At 52.5% G+C, this 20,465-nt stretch overlaps 1 protein-coding gene across 1 annotated transcript; it reads left to right on the top strand.

Moving 5' to 3' along the window:
* Positions 1–327: 327 nt before the first annotated feature.
* Positions 328–19,267, top strand: LAJ45_01720 (uncharacterized protein; the record flags this gene model as incomplete). Its single annotated transcript, XM_046111313.1, has 13 exons — positions 328–2,747; positions 3,805–4,320; positions 4,386–7,188; positions 7,251–7,463; positions 7,534–9,926; positions 10,007–11,075; positions 11,305–11,652; positions 11,724–12,066; positions 12,138–12,361; positions 12,413–12,497; positions 12,550–12,809; positions 12,868–17,931; positions 17,987–19,267. 13 exons carry the CDS (start codon positions 328–330, stop codon positions 19,265–19,267), a joined length of 17,019 nt encoding a protein of 5,672 aa, XP_045975257.1.
* Between the last annotated feature and the right edge of the window lie 1,198 nt (positions 19,268–20,465).

Raw genomic sequence — 20,465 nt, 5'->3', positions numbered from 1 at the left:
TGCGACGGGGTTGTAGCCCTGCGCCGCAGCCCGCCAAACCCCCACCACTACCACCGCCCGTCAGTACTTCGCAGATATATATCGAGCTTCAAAGCACAAGTACTACATAAGAGCCTTCAACCACCCCGGCTTTGTGTATCGGGAGGAGGCACGCACCCGTCTATTCTCTCCAAGCAGCGAATAATTCATTCTCGTGTCGGAACAACCTCACCCCTCTTTTGCGCCCTCATCTTCTTCTTCCCCCCACCACCTGCTACTACCCCACCAACGCACTCCACCAACGCACGAGCAAAGCCAAAGCAAAAGCCACAAACCACCACAAAAACAATGGCTTCCACAACCGCTCCCTACACCCCACAGGACCCTGTCGAGGTCACAAACGTAATCAACAACCTCCGCAGCGCCTCCAAACAGGCCAAATGCAGCTACTCCTGCAAGCAATCCACATTCCCCATCACCGGCACCAACGGCATCTCGGTCGACTCATGGAAGTTCCGGGACTGGGACTACAAGAGGCGGGACCTGCCCACGTACGCGCGCGGGCTCTTCACCTACTGCCACCCGAGCAACAACACCGACGAGATCGTCATCCGCGGCTACGACAAGTTCTTCAACATCGGCGAGGTCACGCGCACAAAGTGGGAGTGGATCGAGGAGAACACGAAGGGGCCCTACGAGGTCACCGTCAAGGAGAACGGATGCATCATCTTCATCAGTGGGCTGCCGGACGGGAATCTGCTGGTCTGTAGCAAGCACTCGACGGGGGCGAGGGACGATGCGGATCTCTCGCATGCGGTGGCTGGCGAGAAGTGGGTGGATAAACATCTGGCGAGCGTGGGTAAGACGAGGAAGGATCTGGCGAAGGCGCTGAGGGATGCGAATGCTACGGCGGTGGCGGAGTTGTGTGACGATAGCTTCGAGGAGCATATTCTGGCCTATGAGGGCGACAGAGCGGGGTTGTACCTCCACGGGATCAACCTGAACCTCCCGGAGTTTGCAACATACCCGGCGGCGGAGGTTAAGGCGTTTGCGGACAACTGGGGGTTCAAGATGATTGACTTTTTCACAAAGCAGGATGTGGGGAGCTTAAAGAAGTTTTTGGAGGAGGCTGCGGAGACAGGGTCGTGGGATGGAAAGGACGTGGAGGGCTTTGTGATCCGTTGCAAGGCCCGCGTGGGCCCCGAGCATGAGAACTTCCCGGACTGGTTCTTCAAGTACAAATTCGATGAGCCGTACCTTATGTATCGTCAATGGCGGGAGTGTACAAAGCAGATGATCAGGGGCAAGGCTCCCAGGATCAGGGACCATGAGAAGGTCACAAAGCAGTATCTTTCCTTCGCGGCAGAGTACTTCAAGAAGAACCCCGAGGCGCAGAAGAAGTATGAGGAAAACCATGGTATCATCAGCCTCCGGAACGCATTCCTTGCTCACCAAGGCATCAAGGGAAGCGATATTATCAGACAGGAGGCGGAGGACAAAAAGGCCGAACGAGAAAGCATCACATCAAATCTCTGTCTTGTCCCCATTGCGACCATTGGCTGCGGGAAAACCACCGTAGCTGTAGCGCTCTCAAAACTGTTCGGATGGGGCCATATCCAGAACGACAACATCGTCGGGAGGGGGAACCGTGGGGCCAGATTTGCGTCCGCAATCTCAATGGAGTTCCTTAAGAAGTCGGTTGTCATCGCCGACAGGAACAACCACCAGAAAAGAGAGCGGGACCAGATCTTTAACGATGTTACTGGCGCCACTCCTGCTGCACGCTATGTCGCTATACACTATGTCCATGACCGTCCCGAAATGGATCCTCGGGATCTCAAGAGGCGCATTAAGGCTACTACAGCAGACCGTGTTCTTAACCGCGGGGATAACCACCAGACCATTGATGCAAAAAAGCTTCCTAGGCGAGAGCTGGATGGTATCATGCAGGGCTTCCTCGACCGATTCGAACCCCTCGATACCCAATCTCCCCCAGATGACCAGTTTGATTCTTACATTGACCTCGACCCCGAAGTTGAGTCGAGGACTAATCTGGAGATTGTTGTCAAGTTCCTGAAAGAGACGTACCCAAAAATCATTGACAAGCTCCCCACCTCCGAAGAATACGACGCGGCTATCCAGTCTGCGATGAAGGAGTACTCTGTTGATCGCCCCAAACAACAGCAGCAGCAGCAGGCCCAGAAGAACCCGAGGCAGAACCAGTGGCAGACTCAGAAAAACCAGCAGGCCCCTCCAAAGAAGAAAGCAAAACCGATCGATTACTATTGCATCAACGTCCCCGCCGCCCAGATCAACACGATCGTTGGAAACGCCTTTGCAATATACTCGGACGCCGGCGGCGACGACTCGTTCTACAAGTCCCTCTGCAGCAAGGGCCGTATCCAGCCGACATTTCACGTCACCTTGGTCCACCGCGCAAACGCCAGCAGAGACCCGCAAGTGTGGGATGCGTATGAGAAGAAGCTCGCAGAGTGCCCGGAGCGCGGTAATATGGGTGTTGCGAAGGTTACGCTCGATAAGATTGTCTGGAACGGGAGGACGATGGCGATTACGGTCAGCATTCCGGATCAGTCGATTGAGACTTCGAATCCGATCAATCATATTACGCTGGGAACGTCCTCGCAGGCGGTTAAGCCGAAGGAGTCGAATGATATGCTGCAGGCGTGGAAGGGCGGTGAGCAGATGCATGAACTGGCTTTGCCGGATGAGACGGTGGTGGAGGGTGTAATAAAGGCTATGGGGGTGAGGTATTAAGTTGTGGGGAATTTGGGGGGGACTTGGAGAGGATTTTTTTAAAAAGGGTGCATGGGAAATAAGGATGGCTCATTTCGATTCACGTTTTTACTTGTTTTTTTTACTTGTTTTTTTCTTTCCTGGGAATTGGCTTGTTCGTTGTAAATTTTGTCCCCATTGAGTTGAAGCCTGTAGCTGTACTCGTGAGCGCAAGTGATATCAAAAATAGTTAGGTTGTACTTGTAAATATTACTAGTAGTGATGATGTGCTTTAATTGCTTTACTTCGTTCCTAGTGGAAGACCAGAGAGCTTGCAAGATCGTCAAAGAATAAAAGGTTCTTGCAAAAAAGAGCTTCGGATATAAGAAACTATAGCACAGCTTGCCCGGGAGTCATGACATGACTTGATCATGGATTATCACTCGGGCAACGTTGTTGGTCAATGTAGGATATTTGGCTTGTCAAACGACGTCGAACCCGTAAAGGCAAGCTGTCCGAACCTGCCATGTCGACACTTGTCCAATCCGTGACTATAACAGAGTCACTTAACTACTTCATATCTCGCCGTAGCTGCTCTGCTCTTTAACGTCAGTCAGATATGGTGGACGACGGCTGACAGAAGTTGATTCCAAAAGGCTGATATCCTCTGGTATATATTCCCTGACTGTCCCTGCAGTGCAGTGTTCAGACGCCCACGGGCACTGAAAGCTAATAATATCCATAATAGAAGTATTTCTCTCCCCCGTGATATTAATATCTTATCCGGGAGTGCCAAGACCGACCGAGGGGCACTTGTGCAGAGCCTCACCCTGCACGCCCCACGAAAGTTTTTTTTCCTATTCTTTCATTCTTTCCTGCTCTCACACAAACACCAATTCTCACCACGAACCCACCCCCATTCGCAGCCCACAAAAGGGCAACTACAAACCACCTGAAATCTGAAATAAACCTCCAATTGAAGAGAAAAGACCTCTAATTTGTCCCCCAAAATCATGGACTACACCGTCTCCGACGCCCACTTCCTCTCCACGGCCTCCGGCCTCCTCCCCCCGACACAATTGCGCTCCTCAGCTCCCGCACCACAAGCACACAACTCTACCTCAGCACGCTCTCGCGCCTCGCGCTCCGCCCCGACCTCACCGCCCATGTCTTTTCCAGCTACGAGCCGCTCTTCCCCGACCTCTGCGCCAGATGGCGCGACACAACCACAACGGCAGCAGAAATCGCATGTGCGTTTGCGCGGGTGTTGCCGCTGGCGCCGTATCTGGCGGATGTAGCAGAAGAGTTTCTGGCCCCGGGGTCAATTGCGCTGGGGGATGGTCTGGAAGTGCTATTGGCGCTGTGGAGACTGCTGGTGTTTAGGAGGGAGAGTTTTGTGGGATTGGTAAAGATGGAGAGCGTGGCGCCGCTGCTGAAGCATAAAGAGCCCGCTGTGAGGTATTTGGCGGTGAGGGTCATGTGTATATTTCTCAAGGCGTCGGACTCGACGAGGGAGAAGATGTTTGCGCAGTATGGCGTGGGAAATGAAGCGGAGGAGAAGGTTATTGGTGTTTGGGAAGGGAAGGAGATGGATTACGGGTTTTTGGTGTAGGGGTTTCCTTTCTGCAGTTATCTTTACTTATAAATTGACTAACTGGCGGGATATATCACAGTCTCATGGAGAACAAACGCCTCGAAAAACTAGCCCAAGATGTACAAACCGCAAAACTACACACCCTCTCGCAAACCTCAGAGCGCAGAATAATCCCCACAGACGCACTCTCACCACTGACCGCCGACATCTGCGGCATCCTCACACCCCGCCTCCGCGGGCCTCCCTCAACACCCTCTAAAATAATTGATACCCCAACCACCCGCCACAACATCCACGCCACGGCCGTCTCCCTGCGCTCCTCCTCCCCAACCCTCATCACCGGCCCCGCCGGCTCCGGAAAGACCTTCCTCGTCCACCAGATTGCACACACACTCAACACCCTCAACACCCTAATCTCAATCCATCTCGGCGACCAGACAGACGCAAAGCTGCTGGTGGGCGCATACACCACCGCCGACACCCCCGGCTCGTTCGAATGGCGTCCGGGCGTCTTGACGACCGCCGTGAAAGAGGGAAGATGGGTCCTTGTCGAGGACATTGACAAAGCGCCGACAGAGGTCCTCTCGGTCCTCCTCCCGCTCATGGAGCGCGGCGAGCTCGTGATCCCGAGTCGTGGGGAGACGATAGTTGCTGCGCGCGGGTTCCGCCTTATTGCGACGATGAGGACCGCCGCTAGCACTACTAACAGTACGAAACAAGATTCACTGCACATCCTCGGTAGCCGCCTCTGGAACCGTGTGGACTATAAGCAGCCGGACGAGGCCGAGCTGCATACAATCATCACCGCCCGCTTCCCCGCCCTGACCGCTGTCGCGCCATCACTCCTGCGCGTCTACAACACCATCCAGCACCTCTACCGCGAGCCCTCGTTCTTCGCCCTCAGCAAGACATCCCTCGGCCGCCAGATCTCGCCAAGGGACCTGATAAAATGGGCCACCCGCATCGACGCCCTCTTTACCTCCACCGGCTCCAACGGCGAAGTCATCCCCGACGGCCTGTACGACGAGATCTTCATGGAGGCCGTCGACTGCTTCGCCGGGTCCCTGCAGACGCTTGACGCCCGCCACCTCGTAGTCCGCAAAATTGGAGACGAAATGCTGATCCCGCCACAGCGCGTGGACCTCTTTCTGAACGGACACATCCCGGCGTACAGCGCCAGCGACAAGACGCTTGCTATCGGACGTGCAAGGCTCAAAAAGCGAAGGCGTGGTAAGCGCGCGCAGGCGCAGAAAAGGCCGTTTGCGACGACGAACCATGCACTGCGGCTGCTGGAACAGGTTGGGGTTGCGGTGCGCGGCGGGGAGCCCGTGTTGCTGGTGGGCGAGACGGGGACGGGGAAGACGACGGTGGTGCAGCAGATGGCGGATCTGTTGGGATATGGGCTCACGGTGATGAATCTGTCGCAGCAGACGGAGAGCGGGGATCTGCTGGGCGGGTATAAGCCGGTGGATGTGCGCACGCTGGCGGTCCCGCTGAAGGAGGTGTTTGAGGAGCTGTTTGAGAAGACGTTCTCGCTGAAGAGGAATAAGCGCTTCTTGGAGGTGTTGGCGAAGTGTTGGGGAAAACAGCAGTGGAATAGGGTCATCACCCTCTGGGGAGAGGCCGTGAAGATGGCGGACCAGTTTTTTGCCGCGCCGACGCCGGAGGCCCAGGACGGAGAGGACCAGCCAAAGAAGAAGAGGAAGATAGACTCAATGGACAAGCCCGCTCTGCAAGCACAATGGACGCGATTTGCGAGTGATGTCGCAACACTAGAGAGACAAAGCTCACAGATTAGCAAGAGTTTCGCATTTAGCTTCGTAGAGGGGAGCCTGGTCAAGGCCGCCCGAAACGGCGACTGGGTGCTTCTTGACGAAATAAATTTGGCTGCACCAGACACGCTGGAGAGCATTGCAGACCTACTCAAGGACGGAAAGGACGGCGATGTCAGGAGCATCTTGCTCTCGGAGAAGGGTGACGTAGAGAGAGTGAAGGCGCATCCGGACTTTCGCATATTTGCTTGTATGAATCCCGCCACCGATGTTGGGAAACGCGATCTCCCGAGCGGGCTGCGCAGTAGGTTCACGGAGCTCTATGTAGTCTCGCCGGACCAAGATTTGGGGAACCTATTGGCGATTGTGAGGGAGTACCTTGGGCCGCTCGTTGCTGGGGATGAGAGAGCCGTAGCAGACGTTGCGGGGCTCTACATGGAGGCGAAGAAGCTCTCAGAGGGACAGAGACTCGTGGACGGCGCGAACCAGAGACCGCATTTCAGCATGAGGACACTCACGAGGACACTCAGCTACGTGGTTGAGATTGCGGGGGTCTACGGCCTGCGCAGGAGTCTGTATGAGGGCTTCTGCATGAGCTTCCTCACGCTTCTTGACCGCACTTCCGAAGCTGTGCTGCTGCCCGTGATTGAGAAGTTCATTCTGGGCAACCAGAGGAACGTTCGGAGTCTCGTCTCGCAGATCCCGAGGAGGCCTGTCGGCGCAAATGGAGAGGAGTATGTGCAGTTTAAGCACTACTGGATGGCGCGCGGCACCCAAGAGGTCGAGGAACAGCCGCACTATATCATCACGCCCTTTGTCGAGCGGAACATGCTCAACCTTGTGCGTGCCACGGCTACTCGCCGCTTTCCGGTCCTCATCCAGGGTCCGACGTCGAGTGGGAAGACGAGTATGATTGAGTATCTCGCGAAACGCACTGGCCACAAGTCCGTCAGGATTAACAACCACGAGCACACGGATCTGCAGGAATACCTGGGGAGCTATGTCTCGGACAACACGGGCACCCTGCGCTTCCAGGAGGGAATCTTGGTGGAGGCGCTGCGCAAGGGGTACTGGATTGTTCTTGACGAGCTCAACTTGGCGCCTACCGATGTTCTCGAAGCCCTCAACAGGCTTCTCGATGACAACCGCGAGTTGATGATCCCGAAACACAGGAAGTCGTGAGGCCGCACAAGGAGTTTATGCTCTTTGCGACACAGAACCCGCCGGGTCTATACGGAGGGCGTAAAGTGCTTAGTAGGGCGTTTAGAAATCGATTTTTGGAGCTGCACTTTGACGATATTCCCGAGGAGGAGCTGGAGACGATTCTGCGCGAGAGATGCGGCATTGCGCCGAGTTATTGTGCCAAGATTGTAAAGGTTTATAAGGTGAGTGATATTCTGTGACGCGGCTAGATTTGTGGTTGTCGTCGCGGTTGCTAACTGTATCGCGTTAAAGGAACTATCGGTGCTGCGACAATCAACTAGATTATTTGAGCAGAAAAACAGCTTCGCAACGCTGCGTGATCTATTCCGATGGGCAAACCGCGAAGCCGTCGGATACCAGCAGCTCGCCGACAATGGGTACATGCTCCTCGCAGAGCGCGTCCGCAAAGAGGATGAGAAGCTCGCGGTAAAGAAGGTTCTTGAGGAGGTAATGCGGGTCAAGATTGACGAGGCGACACTCTACTCTCCCGAATCGACGCCAGAGTACCAGCTGGTGATGAAGCTGGAGAGCGACGTGGTGTGGACAAAGGCGATGCGGCGGCTGTACTCGCTTGTTGCGCACTCGTTAAGGAATAATGAGCCGGTGCTGCTGGTGGGTGAGACGGGGTGCGGGAAGACGACAGTGGTGCAGCTGCTGGCGGAGGCGTTTGGGAAGACGTTGAATATTGTGAATGCACACCAGAATACGGAGACGGGGGATATCATTGGTGCGCAGAGGCCGATCAGGAACAGGACGGCGTACACGGCGCAGTTGGTGGAGGATCTTCTGGCGGTTGTGAGGGATCACTCGGCGATAGAACAGTATGGCGCAGATGCCGATTTGCAAATGTTGCTTGAGGCGTATTCGATATTGGACAAGCAGAGCTTGAACAGCATTCCAGAGGATCTCAGGTCCCGAATTGAGCTCAACCGGATACGAGTAAAGGCGCTCTTCGAGTGGAGCGACGGTAGTCTTATCCAGGCCATGAAGGAAGGGCAGTTCTTCCTGCTCGATGAAATCTCACTCGCCGATGACTCCGTTCTCGAGCGACTTAACAGTGTGTTGGAACCCCAGCGCGGAATCCTGCTCGCCGAGAAGGGGCCCGAAGGCTCCGCAGTCACCGCCGTCGACGGCTTCCAGTTCCTAGCTACGATGAACCCCGGCGGCGACTACGGCAAGAAGGAGCTCTCGCCGGCGCTGCGGAATCGATTCACTGAGATCTGGGTCCCCTCCATGTCGGACTATGACGATGTGCTCCAGATTGTACGCGCGAAGCTATCGCCGTTTGCGCTGCAGCACGCTGAGGTTATCGTCAAGTTTGCGCAGTGGTTCTCAGAGACCTATCATTTTGCCTCCTCGACCATCTCGATCCGTGATGTTTTGGCATGGGCGAGGTTCATCAACATGTGTGACCCGCACAATGCCGCATTCGGGCTGTTGCACGGCGCGGCGCTTGTCTTCATTGACGGGCTGGGCGCGAACCCGTCTACGGTCCTCATGTCGACTGCCGCCGAGGACCTGGCCAAGGAGAAGCGCAAGTGCATCCTGAAGCTGTCGGAGCTTTGCAGCCATGATTTGGCGTCCATCTATGACCAGCCTTTCAGTATGGCCCTCGACGACGCCACTCTACGTCTCGGCGGCTTTTCGCTCCCACGCAAGATCGACTCGGTGGCGGACGTCTCGTTCAATCTCGAGGCGCCAACAACGGGTGTCAATGCTATGCGGGTTGTGCGCGCGATGCAGCTGCGGAAACCAATCCTGCTGGAGGGTAGTCCCGGTGTCGGGAAAACTAGTCTAGTCTCGGCCCTCGCAGCGGCGTGCGGAAACCCGCTCACCCGTATCAATTTGTCTGAGCAGACGGATCTCATGGACCTCTTTGGCTCCGACGTTCCCGTCGAGGGCGGGCAGAGCGGGGAGTTTGCATGGAGAGACGCACCGTTCCTGCAGGCGATGCAGAGGGGACATTGGGTGCTCCTTGATGAGATGAACCTGGCATCGCAGTCGGTTCTGGAGGGGTTGAATGCGTGCTTAGATCATCGTGGAGAGGCCTACATCTCAGAGCTGGACCGCACCTTCAAATGCCACCCGGAGTTTTGTGTCTTTGCGGCGCAGAACCCGCATCATCAGGGTGGAGGAAGGAAGGGGCTGCCGGCGTCGTTTGTGAATAGGTTTACGGTGGTCTATGTTGATACGCTGAATCTGGAGGACTTGCAGTTGATTGCGACGAGACTGTATCCGGGTATTCCGCAGGATGATGTGGTGAAGGTTATTACGTTTGTGGTTCTGCTCGACCGTGAGGTCTCGCAGAAACGCAGCTTTGGGAGCCTTGGTGGGCCGTGGGAGTTTAATTTGAGAGATACACTACGCTGGCTTGGGCTTCTATCTACAACAGAGGGGCTTCTCGCTTTTCAGGATCCTTCAGAGTTTGTGGATATTGTCATCAAGCAGCGGTTCCGGACCGTCGAGGACAGAGCCCGAGTCGACGAGCTATTCTCTCAAGTCTTTGGTTTCGCACCAGCAAAGCGCCATCTCTACCACCAGCTCTCCAAAGACCACTTCCAGGTCGGCCATGCCCTCCTGCCCAGAAACAGCCGCGCCCAGCCAGTCCCAACTCAAAAGACCACACTCCTCAAGCGCAACCTGCGGTCTCTCGAGACCATCATGACCGCAATCCAGCAGCGAACACCCATCATCCTTGTGGGTCCCTCGGGGCTGGAAAGAGCAGCATCATCAAGCTACTGGCAAGTGTGGCTGGCGCCGAACTGGACGAAATTGCGCTGAACAGCGATATTGATACAACGGATATTGTCGGCGGGTTTGAGCAGGTTGACATCTCGAGGAGTATTTCGGCCTTGTTCTCAGAGCTCCAGAAATTCTTGGGTGAGTCGACCATCCACGCACTTCGCTGGGGAGTCGTCCCCGGGAGTGCGGAGTTGGCGCTCTTTGATGCCAGTGCCTCAGAGGCTACATATAATATTGAGAGACTCCACCGCCTGCACACCGCCCTCACGGCCATCGACCCACCGCCCAGCTCAGAGATCTCCTACTTCATCAACCAGTGCGAGCTCCTGATCTCTCAAGCGCACCAAGCCTCCACCGCCCGCTTCGAGTGGGTCGACGGCATGCTCATCCACGCAATCGAGCAAGGTAAGTGGCTCGTCCTCGACAATGCTAACCTGTGCAGCCCCTCCGTGCTCGACCGCCTCAACTCGCTGCTCGAGCTCAACGGCTACCTGGTCGTCAATGAGCACAGCGACAAGAATGGCGAGCCGAAGATCGTCCGGCCGCATGCTAACTTTAGATTGTTCCTGACCATGGATCCCCGCCATGGGGAGTTGTCCAGGGCCATGAGGAATCGTGGGATAGAGGTGTATATAGACGCGGGGGTTATGGAACCCATGCCGTTGGCCGCGCAGGAGGATGATGTAAGGCGAGTGGAGGAGGCCCGGTGGATGGCAGATGCTACCACGACGGAGGCGTGTATAGCGGTGTATAGTGACGTTGACAGACTGGCTGCTACTTCTACTACTACTGACATAGGTTCTTCTGATGCTGCTGATGCTGTGTATGATGAGCTGCTGCGGGTAGTCTTTGATCATTTGCCCCGCGACCAGATGAGCATCTTGAAGAGATGGAAGACACACATAGCTGCCGACAAGGTGGGCCCCGTCGTGGACGTAGTCAGTAACGTAGAAGACCTGAGTGCGCATCCGCGTCTGGCGGTGCTGCGTGCGGAGTTCTTGAGAACCGTGGCGGAGGAGTTGAGCCTTGGTCAGAGCTTTGGTGATGCACAGGTCAGTGGCCGTGCCGTATTTTCTTCTCCCTCTTCTTCGCTCTTGCTTTCGTTTGATTTGGTTAGCTTTTTTTGGTCTTGATCTTGATCTTGATTTGAGGCATTCATTTTCTCTGTCCCCAAAGATATAACTCCAAGTCAATGGTTTTATAATGAAATGAATAGTGAAAAATGGAACTAGTTTTCTTTTTCATTTATATATATGTATACTGATAGAAAACTCAATAAAGCCATTAAACCCCATCCGTAACACATCTCTCCTCTCCACCGGCATAAGAAAGAACAATGCCTCCTCCTCCTCCGCCATCACCACCTTATCGGCGATCCACGACCTCGCCCGCGAGATCCTCCACATCAAGCGCACCGAGGCCGACATCCTCCAGCGCTCCACAACAACACGTATGAAAGAAATGACCTTCCTCGAGAAGTCAGCGTCGAAATCCAAAGCCTCCTCCGCCATCTCCTCCGCACAATCAGCATCATCAGGCGTAGTGGGACTCCCGCTATTCGCCTTTCTCACCACCGTCCGCCGCTCCCTAGAAGCATGGCTGACGGAAGTGACCATCGAAACAGACACCGTACACTCCCCCCTCCCCCTCCTTCCCTCCCACCTTTTCCCCTTTCTTCTTCCAGTACTAACAAGCCGCAGAACACCCTCACACGCATAACAGAGCTCCTCTCCCTATGGCGTGACATGGTCGCCCTGAGCAGCACCCACAACCTCAACGAGAGTATCTTCCACGTGTACCTCTCGCTCCTCGAATCATGGATCCACACCTCCTCGCCCACCCTCCCGCCAGCAATACTCACCGCCACCGAGCGCGCGCTCGGCGGGTTCCGTGCGCCGCTACGGCTCACCACGGGATTCGCGATGGAGGCGTTGTGGGGTGCATTAAGACCGTCGGTTCCGGCATCTGTGGGGGCGTGGGAGGCGTATAACCGCTTGCGCGAGATTGCGGATCGGTTTGATGCGATTGTTGGAAAGTTGCAAGGTGAGTTTTTTTTTGGTGCCGCGTCATGGGTTGTCACTCGGTGGCTGGGTTGCTGACAGGGGTGTGTGTAGGTTCGTTTGAGACTGTGGCGGGGCTGAAGAGCTCGTTGATGGAGGCGCTTACAGCAGTGTTGACGTCGGAAGTTGAAGTTGGGGAGTTGGTGGAGGGGCTGGAGGGCGCGATTGTGGGGTTGGAGGAGAGGGCGGGGAGGAGTGGCGTTGCGGTGAGGGAGTCACTGTTGAGGATGGTGTTTGACTATTTGCTCAAGTTTAAAGCACTGGGCGGGGAAAAATCGGTAGGCGTAAGAGAGGCATTGGATTATGGGTTGAAGCTGACTGTGCGGTAGTTTAATGATACCTTGACGCTCGGCCATTTTGCGGGCAGAACTACAGCTAGCTTGTTGGGATACCAGGGACCGGAGACGACGCTACGTATGGCGACTGAATCTTTGGGGTATACATCTAGAGACTGACTATGGTTTAGGAACTGCCTATAAGCAAGTACTGGAGGATATCTACGAATATGACTTTACCTCAACAGGCCCTCAAGGCCTACTCCAAGGACGCTTTGCGCTGGAGATGCTACGCACAGGTCAAGCTGCCAATAACTCGTTTATTGGACAGCTCAGTAAACTCAACATCGAACTCGGGGCACTTTCAAAGCAGTTTACGCAATTGACTCAGCAGGTGACTAGTGATCAGCTGTTGCAGCTGAATATGCTGCTTCTGTCAAATACGAAGAAGGTAAGTGCTCTTTGAACATGTATAAGATAGTTATGGGGGCTAACATTCATTGCTCTAGATCTTTGAACTCCATTCCAGAACATACAATGAGGATAATTTCACAGTGCTCATTTCTGCGCTTGAGAAGCTAGAGCTTGCACTCAATGGGGATTCAAATTCCTTCGAAGGTCTTGACTTTGCCACGGCAACCTTAGATGTCGCATTCAAGTCCGTAATCGACGATCATCTCATCCACGTGCTCAACTGCCTTTCTACAATCCCCCAAACCTCTTCATATTCAGAAGCCCTCGAACTATCCGGCAAAGCTTGGACCCACTACGCCCTCGGATGCTTAAAGCTCTACGTCCCCAATGTCGTATTCGACCCCGCGATGAAGCGCCTCGTCCAGCGCGAGCGCTACCTTAAGCGAAAGACCGAGCTGCACAACAAGACCGCGGCCGAAAAAATCTTCGAGCTAAGGTTTACCGGCCAGCAAGACAATGCCCAGATCCAAATGCTCGAAAAGCGTCTTGCGGACCTCGGAGAGGAGCCGCCAAACTCGCTGGTTGTGCGCCCGGCAGAGTCGGAGATGACGCAGCTCCAGGGGGATATGATTAACCTTCTGCAGGTTGTTGTAAACACAAGCCCTCATGAGCGTTTGCTACCGTCCATTTTAGAGCGTAGAGCGAATTATAGGGATGAAGAGTCATTGTTCCAGAAGAACCTGTCGCAAATCATTGAGAGGCTGCGTCGCGGATATCCGCTTTATAAGGATCTGGTGGATCCTATCCTTGGCTTCCTGTATTCCTTGAAGATGGGTCTATCGCTTTCTGCCATGGAGGCAGACGATTCAAGCCTTGCTATAACCCTTATTGAGCCAAGTATTCCAGAGGTATTCAATCAACAGGTACTAGACGATCGGGAAGATATCAAGCTGCTGCGACTGTGGCAGATTGCAGCCCATCAGAACATCGAGGGCTACGAGAACACTAAGCAGACATCCAACAAGACAGTCCACAGCATCTTACAAGGTTTTTTCGAAGCCTGGAAAGTCAAGACCCAGAAAGAGCAAGAAGAGGCGGCCGCAAATGCAAGCTTGTACAGATACATGGGCGAAGAAGAAAATGCTGACGAGACGGAGCTTGCGGCGATGTTTCCCGCTTACGAAGATGAAGAGGAGAAAGAGAAGGAAAAGGAAAAGCCCGCTGGTTCTCAGCACCGAGAGCTTGCTTGCCAGATCGCTCTGTGCCATTCCGCAATTCATCTCAGCACAGGTTTAGAGTCTACAACTCTCTCATCATTAATTCAACGGGGCGTTTCAGCTCTGGTGAAATCTATTGGGGAAGAGAGCTCTTTCTGCATATCACCAGGAAAGACGGAGGCATTCTTACCAGCTATTATCCTCTCTTTGAAGGAGACATCACAATGGATCAACGGAGTGACCTCCCAAACCTACGACTTCTACACCGAGGAGAACCTAGAACAGGCACGGAAGCTGGTTGTGATTGTCGAGAAAGCCCACGCGCGGTTATCAGTTCTAGCCGAAGCATGGCCAGAGCATGTCACTATCCAAGATGCCATAGCGGTTTGCCAAGAGATACTAGACCTCCCCAACTCCACCCCGATTGCCCAGTCCCTCGTGAAGGTCGAAAAGCTGCACGAGCATTTGAACGAATGGCAGGGCGTTGCAAGCTCTGAATTTTCTGCCGCTGAGCACTTTGATGCTGTGACGCAACTGATCATCAGCTGGCGCCGCATCGAGCTGTCAGCATGGCCACGCCTGTTCGATATCGAAGACGAAAAGTGCCGCGCAGAGGCGAATTCGTGGTGGTTCTACGTTTATGAGAGTGCTATCGCGAACCCTCTTCAATTGCTCTCTGAAGGCCCAAACCTCAAAGAGCATGTTGAGCAACTCCTCACAACCCTAGTCGCTTTCGTAGAGACATCTTCGATCGCCCAGTTCCCACATAGATTGCAGCTTCTGAAGGCATTTGAGCAGCATGCTCTTCGTTTGTCTGATGAGTTCCCTGCCATGAATCTGGTACAGAAGGGACTGCACAACCTCATCGCGTACTTCTCACAATATGCATCCGAGGCCAAAGAAGCTACGGCAAAGTCTCGAAAGAAGTACCAAAAATCTATGAGTGATGTCGTCTTGCTTGCCAGCTGGAAGGATACAAACATTCTAGCGCTTCGTGATAGTGCCAAACGCTCGCATAAGAAGCTTTTCAGAGTTGTTAAAGGATACCGCCAGGCAATCAATCAACCCATGGCTCCGATTATTTTGGCCGGCATGCCCGAAGGCTCTGCCGAAAACTCTTCAACAAACGGAGCATTGCCAGAGCCTACTAATGAAATGTCTATCGATTTCGAATTGATCAAGGGAATCTACGAGAACTCCGTCAAAAAATGGACCGAGAGGCCAGCACGTCTTCAAGATCTCCCAGCAGCAGTACAGATGATGAAACGCGTTGCAAAGATCCCCGAAGACCGGGCCGAGACGATCAACTTTATCGAAGACTTTTCATCTTCAATCATCTCGACAATGAAGCAACTTCAATCAGAGACTCCAGGAACCCTGAACGATGAAACCAAGGATATTGCCAAGCATCTCAAGACTAGGAAACGAAAGGCCTTTGCAGATGCTCTGAAGGAGCTCAAGAACATGGGTCTTAAATCAAACCTGAGTGCTGCCCTACTAGGCAAGCAAGCAACCCTTGAGCGTATCCTGGCTATAGCCGACCCTCTTGAAAACAGCCAAACTGGCGTCCAGGGTCACTCTGAAAATCATTATTTCCTTCGCATCGCGGAGATTTTACCAAAGATCCGAAAAGCAGTTGTAGAGCATTCACCAGACTTGACCAGCGCAGAAGTCGCAAGAAGTGTGGGGTTCATCGAAAACTTACTTTCCCTGTCACTCGACCAGCGTTCTTCAATCTCGTCTTCACTGAAAGAACTTGAGCTAGCGCAATCCTCAATGGCCAGATACAATACACTCTCGAACCTGGAAATTGATAGTGCTAGCTTGTATGGAAACAAGGATCTTCAATCTTATGCCGACCTCCAGAGACGATTCCAATGGGTTCCAAAGATATTGGACTTAGCAGCCGAACTACTGAAAATTCACTCCGAGTTCAGCGACAAGACATTCGAAACAGCGAATGAGCTCATTAGTAGTTCTCAAAAATCTGCCACCGGGGTCAATGATCGATTTTCCGCCCAAAAGCAGCTTCTCATTCACAGTGGAATATGGGAAGATTCTGCGAAACGTTTGCTTGAAGAAGCCCAATCAACACTTAGCCTCATTGAGGGTAGCATGAAGACCATAGGAAACGACTACCCAGAGATTGCATATACCACAACTCAAGTATTGCCATGGGTTTCTCTTACCGCCTCGGAATTCCAACCGCAAACCAATGGCGCAGTATCTGAACCTGCGACACTTCAAGCTCTGGATGCGTCACTCAAGACACTCTCCGACTCGATCTTTGTTGCCCTCCAGCAGCTCAAAGAGGCTCAAGCAACGTATCCTCCCTCGATCGAAGAACCTGGATGGCTCCTTCAGCATCAATCCGCAAGCTCAGCCAGCCTGAAAGCCCTGCACACAAGCGCCATTACACGCAGGATTGACGATGTCATTGCCCTTACTTCCCGGTTACAGCAGTCTGATCTTTCGAACTCGCAAGCTGTTCGTGCACTTTTCGCGGCCTATCAGCCCATCATACAAGAGTACACTGAAATCTCTTGCAGGACAGTCCGGGAAGCGCTTTCACAGTATCGCTCTATCTGCAAGACTACTTATATCCTGAGTACTTCTGCATCAACACTGATCTCGAAGGGCTTCTGTATGCCCCAAGAAAAGGGCGATCCTGAAGGCGGTAACACAGATAATGTCGAAGGCGGAACTGGTCTCGGAGAAGGTGAAGGTCAAGATGATATCAGCAAAGACATTAAAGCGGATGAGGATCTTTCTGAGTTGGCACAGGAGAAGGACAAAGAGAAGAGAGACGAGGAAATTGAGGATGAGAAGGATGCAGTTGACATCGAAGATGAAATGGAGGGAGAAATTGGGGATATTGCAGATAAGGAGGATGACGAAAAGGGCTCGGGCGACGAGAAAGAAGATGATGATATGGACGAAGAAACCGGTGATGTAGATGACTTAGATCCTGACGCCGTTGACGAAAAGCTCTGGGATGGAGAGGCCGATGATGATGCCCGTGACAAGGAAGGAGATGGCATGAAAGACCAGCAGAAACAAGGAGAAGATATGGAAGCAAAGAAAGAGAACGGAAAGGAGAAACAAGGGGAGGAAATGGAGAGCAAAGAAGACGAGGATGGTGAAGAAAGTGAAGGCGAAGGCGCAGATCAGGAAGATGATGTCCGGCAGCAAGACGATAACGAAAAGACAGATGCCCATGTGCCAGAGGTCGACACACTTGATCTGCCAGAAGACATGGAGCTAGACGGTGATGAAAAGAGCGGAGGGGAAGAAGAGGAGGATGATATGAAGATGGATGATCTCTCAGACGTTGACGATGAAGGGGAGGAAGTGAAACAAGATGACAAGGGTGATAAACAAGACAGCTTCCCTGACCTTGACGATCCCGAGAAACAAGGAGAAGAGGGAGAGCCAGAAACTGAGAACCAGGAGGAGGGTCAAGAAAATGAGGGCGAGGAGAATGGTGAAGGAGAAAAGAATGATGAGGAGCCAGAGGAAGAAAACAAGGAGGAAGGAGCTGATGAGCCAGAACCCGACAGTCTCTTGACGATCCGCGACGAACAAGACGCAAAAGAGGGCGAAGACACTGCTCCTAGCGACTTACAAGGCGTTGAAGGAGGCAATGATGATCAAGATGCCAACGAACAAACCTCAGCCCAAAGGGAAAGCGGCGAGGATGCAAAGTCCGGCGAAAATGGTAAAGGAGCAGATGAAGCCCAGGCACAGGAAGAGACCACTGGACAAGCTTCGGCACAAGAGTCTGAACGTCCTGATGAAAAATCCAACAAAAAGGATGAACAGACTGAAGCGGAGTCGTCGTTCCGTAAAGTTGGTGACATGCTCGAGAAGTGGCACCAACAGCGCCGCCAAATCCTCAACGCTAAAGAAGAAGATGAGGAGCGCCCTCAGGTTGAGAATATGGTAAGATATATATATATCCATCCATCTATGCCACTCAGAACTAACACAGAAATAGGAAATTGATGCTCCCGAATTTGAACATTTGCCCAACGATGATACGAAAGCTGATACACAGGCTCTTGGTGCTACAACGGAAGAACAAGCTCACTCTTTAGACGAGTCCATGGCGATCGATTCTGGTGCTCAAGAAGCCCAAGACGCATTTGAAGACATGGAGCCAGAGGCAGCAGAGGATCCAGATGCAAAGGATGGCGAAGACAATGAAGCCCTTCCTGAAGCCCAACAACCAGCAAGCGATGAGCCGGAAACCCAAGCTGGTGCAATGATTGGTGAAACCAGAGAGCAACGTGCCCAACGCCAGCAGAAAACTGAAGAGACTATGGATCTCGACGAAGTTGAAGAAACGCCTGAAACTGCTCATGTCATTGACATTAACCAAGAATCGGCACTTACTGAATTCGGCTCAACCCGTTCAAGAGAGGAAGCACGTCAACTATGGCAACAGTACGAACAGTCAACTAAAGCTCTGTCTATGGGTCTTTGCGAGCAACTTCGTCTCATCCTTGAGCCAACCCTTGCAACCAAGATGCGTGGCGACTTCAGAACTGGAAAGCGTCTCAACATGAAGCGTATCATCCCATACATTGCGAGTCAGTACAAGAAGGACAAAATCTGGATGCGTAGGACAAAGCCAAGCAAACGCCAGTACCAAGTCATGATCGCTGTAGATGATTCCAAGTCAATGGCAGAATCAGAATCAGTGGCACTTGCATTTGAGACTGTGGCCTTGGTTGCAAAAGCACTTAGTCAGCTAGAGGTCGGGCAGATATCAATTGTTTCTTTTGGAGAAACGACCCGTCTCATCCATCCATTCGACCAACCGTTTACTTCAGAGGCCGGTGTGAAGGTCTTCGAGCGCTTCCAGTTTGACCAGTTGAAGACAAACGTCAGAACCCTCCTTGATACCTCTATGGGAATCTTTGAAACCGCAAAAGTCAATTCCAGTGCGGATCTATGGCAGCTAGAGATCATCATTTCCGATGGTGTTTGCGAAGACCACGAGACACTGAAACGCCTGGTTCGGAGAGCGCAGGAGGAGAAGATCATGATTGTGTTCGTCATCTTGGACTCTGTCAGAGATAAGAGTATCCTACACATGAAGCAAGTCAGGTTCGAGATGGGCGCAGACGGCACACAGGAGTTGAAGATGGAGAGATATCTAGATACTTTCCCGTTCGGGTTCTATCTTGTGGTGAACGATATCAGAGAGTTGCCGGGAGTGCTTGCGTTGGCTTTGAGGCAGTGGTTCGCGGAGGTTGCGGATGCGGGGATGTGAACTTAGATATTTCGTAGATAGCTTTTATTTTCCCCTGTTTTTAGAGTTGTTTTTAGAGTGTATTATTACTACTTTCCTTGTGCTAGTTTGTTAGATTTAATTCCTAAAAGTTATTTCGGTTGTGTAGCAAATCATCGTTTTCCTCGGGTTGTCCGTCTAGTGTTTTTATGACTATGGAGGGGCTACTTTATGTTTAGCGTACCCTGCTGATCGACTTTCTTCATCGTGACAGATCATCGTGATAGGTTTGTTCCCGTAAACATTGAACTCTCATTCTCTTAGTCTTAGACCTGTTGGGGGACAAAAGTGGTTGAAGAGGGGGAAGTGTATGGATAAGGGGGGGGGAGGGGTGGGGGTGGGGTGTTGGTAACTTTCTATGTTTACCAAAGTTCAAGACTTCGGGGCTTCACCTAGTACATGGAGTGCTCGGCACACCCTAGTCTCGTATCCGTCCCCTACGGACAGCTTGCTGTTCAGGAATACACATGCTGCAGGACAAACCCAAATCTGAATAAAACATTCACAGCATCAACACCACCGACCACATTATCTGCGCGGTGTGTATAGGCTAGATATTCACCCCATGCCTAGCTTCGTCTTGATACGGTTGCAATAGTTTATATAGCCCTAAGAGAGTTAACCTTTTAAGAGACAGAAAGAAAGAAAAAGCTCCATGTATAGCAAACCTCCTATTGGTATTAATCCAAGCACATTTCCACCTATGCGAGCGAAGCTTCGGGGTAGAATGAGCGCTGGAACGGATGAGCAAAAAGGCCACTCTTGTACCAACCCTAGAACATCGAGTGATACACTGTGATTCAAACCTTCGGAAAATAACATCCTACCCACTCCATAGGGACTTGGCCGGCATAGTTTAGCTCTGGCGAAGGGCAAAGTTTTAATTTTCCAGTCGTTATATAAAGGATCACTCGGACATCGATATCTTATCCATGTTGATTTTAACCCTAACCCTGTGCTAAAGACAACCCAACTAAATCTCACCGGTACTAGGGTTATGGGATTGCAGTCATGTTCGCAACTATTAAAAGCAGCTTTTTCCAAAGCTCCCAGGCGAAGTACTGTGTCTGCTGTTGAATTATTCAAGCCATAATTGAGCTTGAAATGCGTAATGAGTTTCGTTAGAGTAAGAATTGCGGCATTGCAACAACCCTAGCCCTGCAATATCTGCATGCGGACA

Source organism: Morchella importuna (assembly GCF_003444635.1).
Source record: "Morchella importuna strain M04M26 chromosome Unknown Morimp01GS003, whole genome shotgun sequence".
Lineage (NCBI taxonomy): Eukaryota > Fungi > Ascomycota > Pezizomycetes > Pezizales > Morchellaceae > Morchella > Morchella importuna.
The sequence above is the reverse complement of the archived record's forward strand: the minus strand, read 5'-3'. Positions and strand labels throughout refer to the sequence as shown.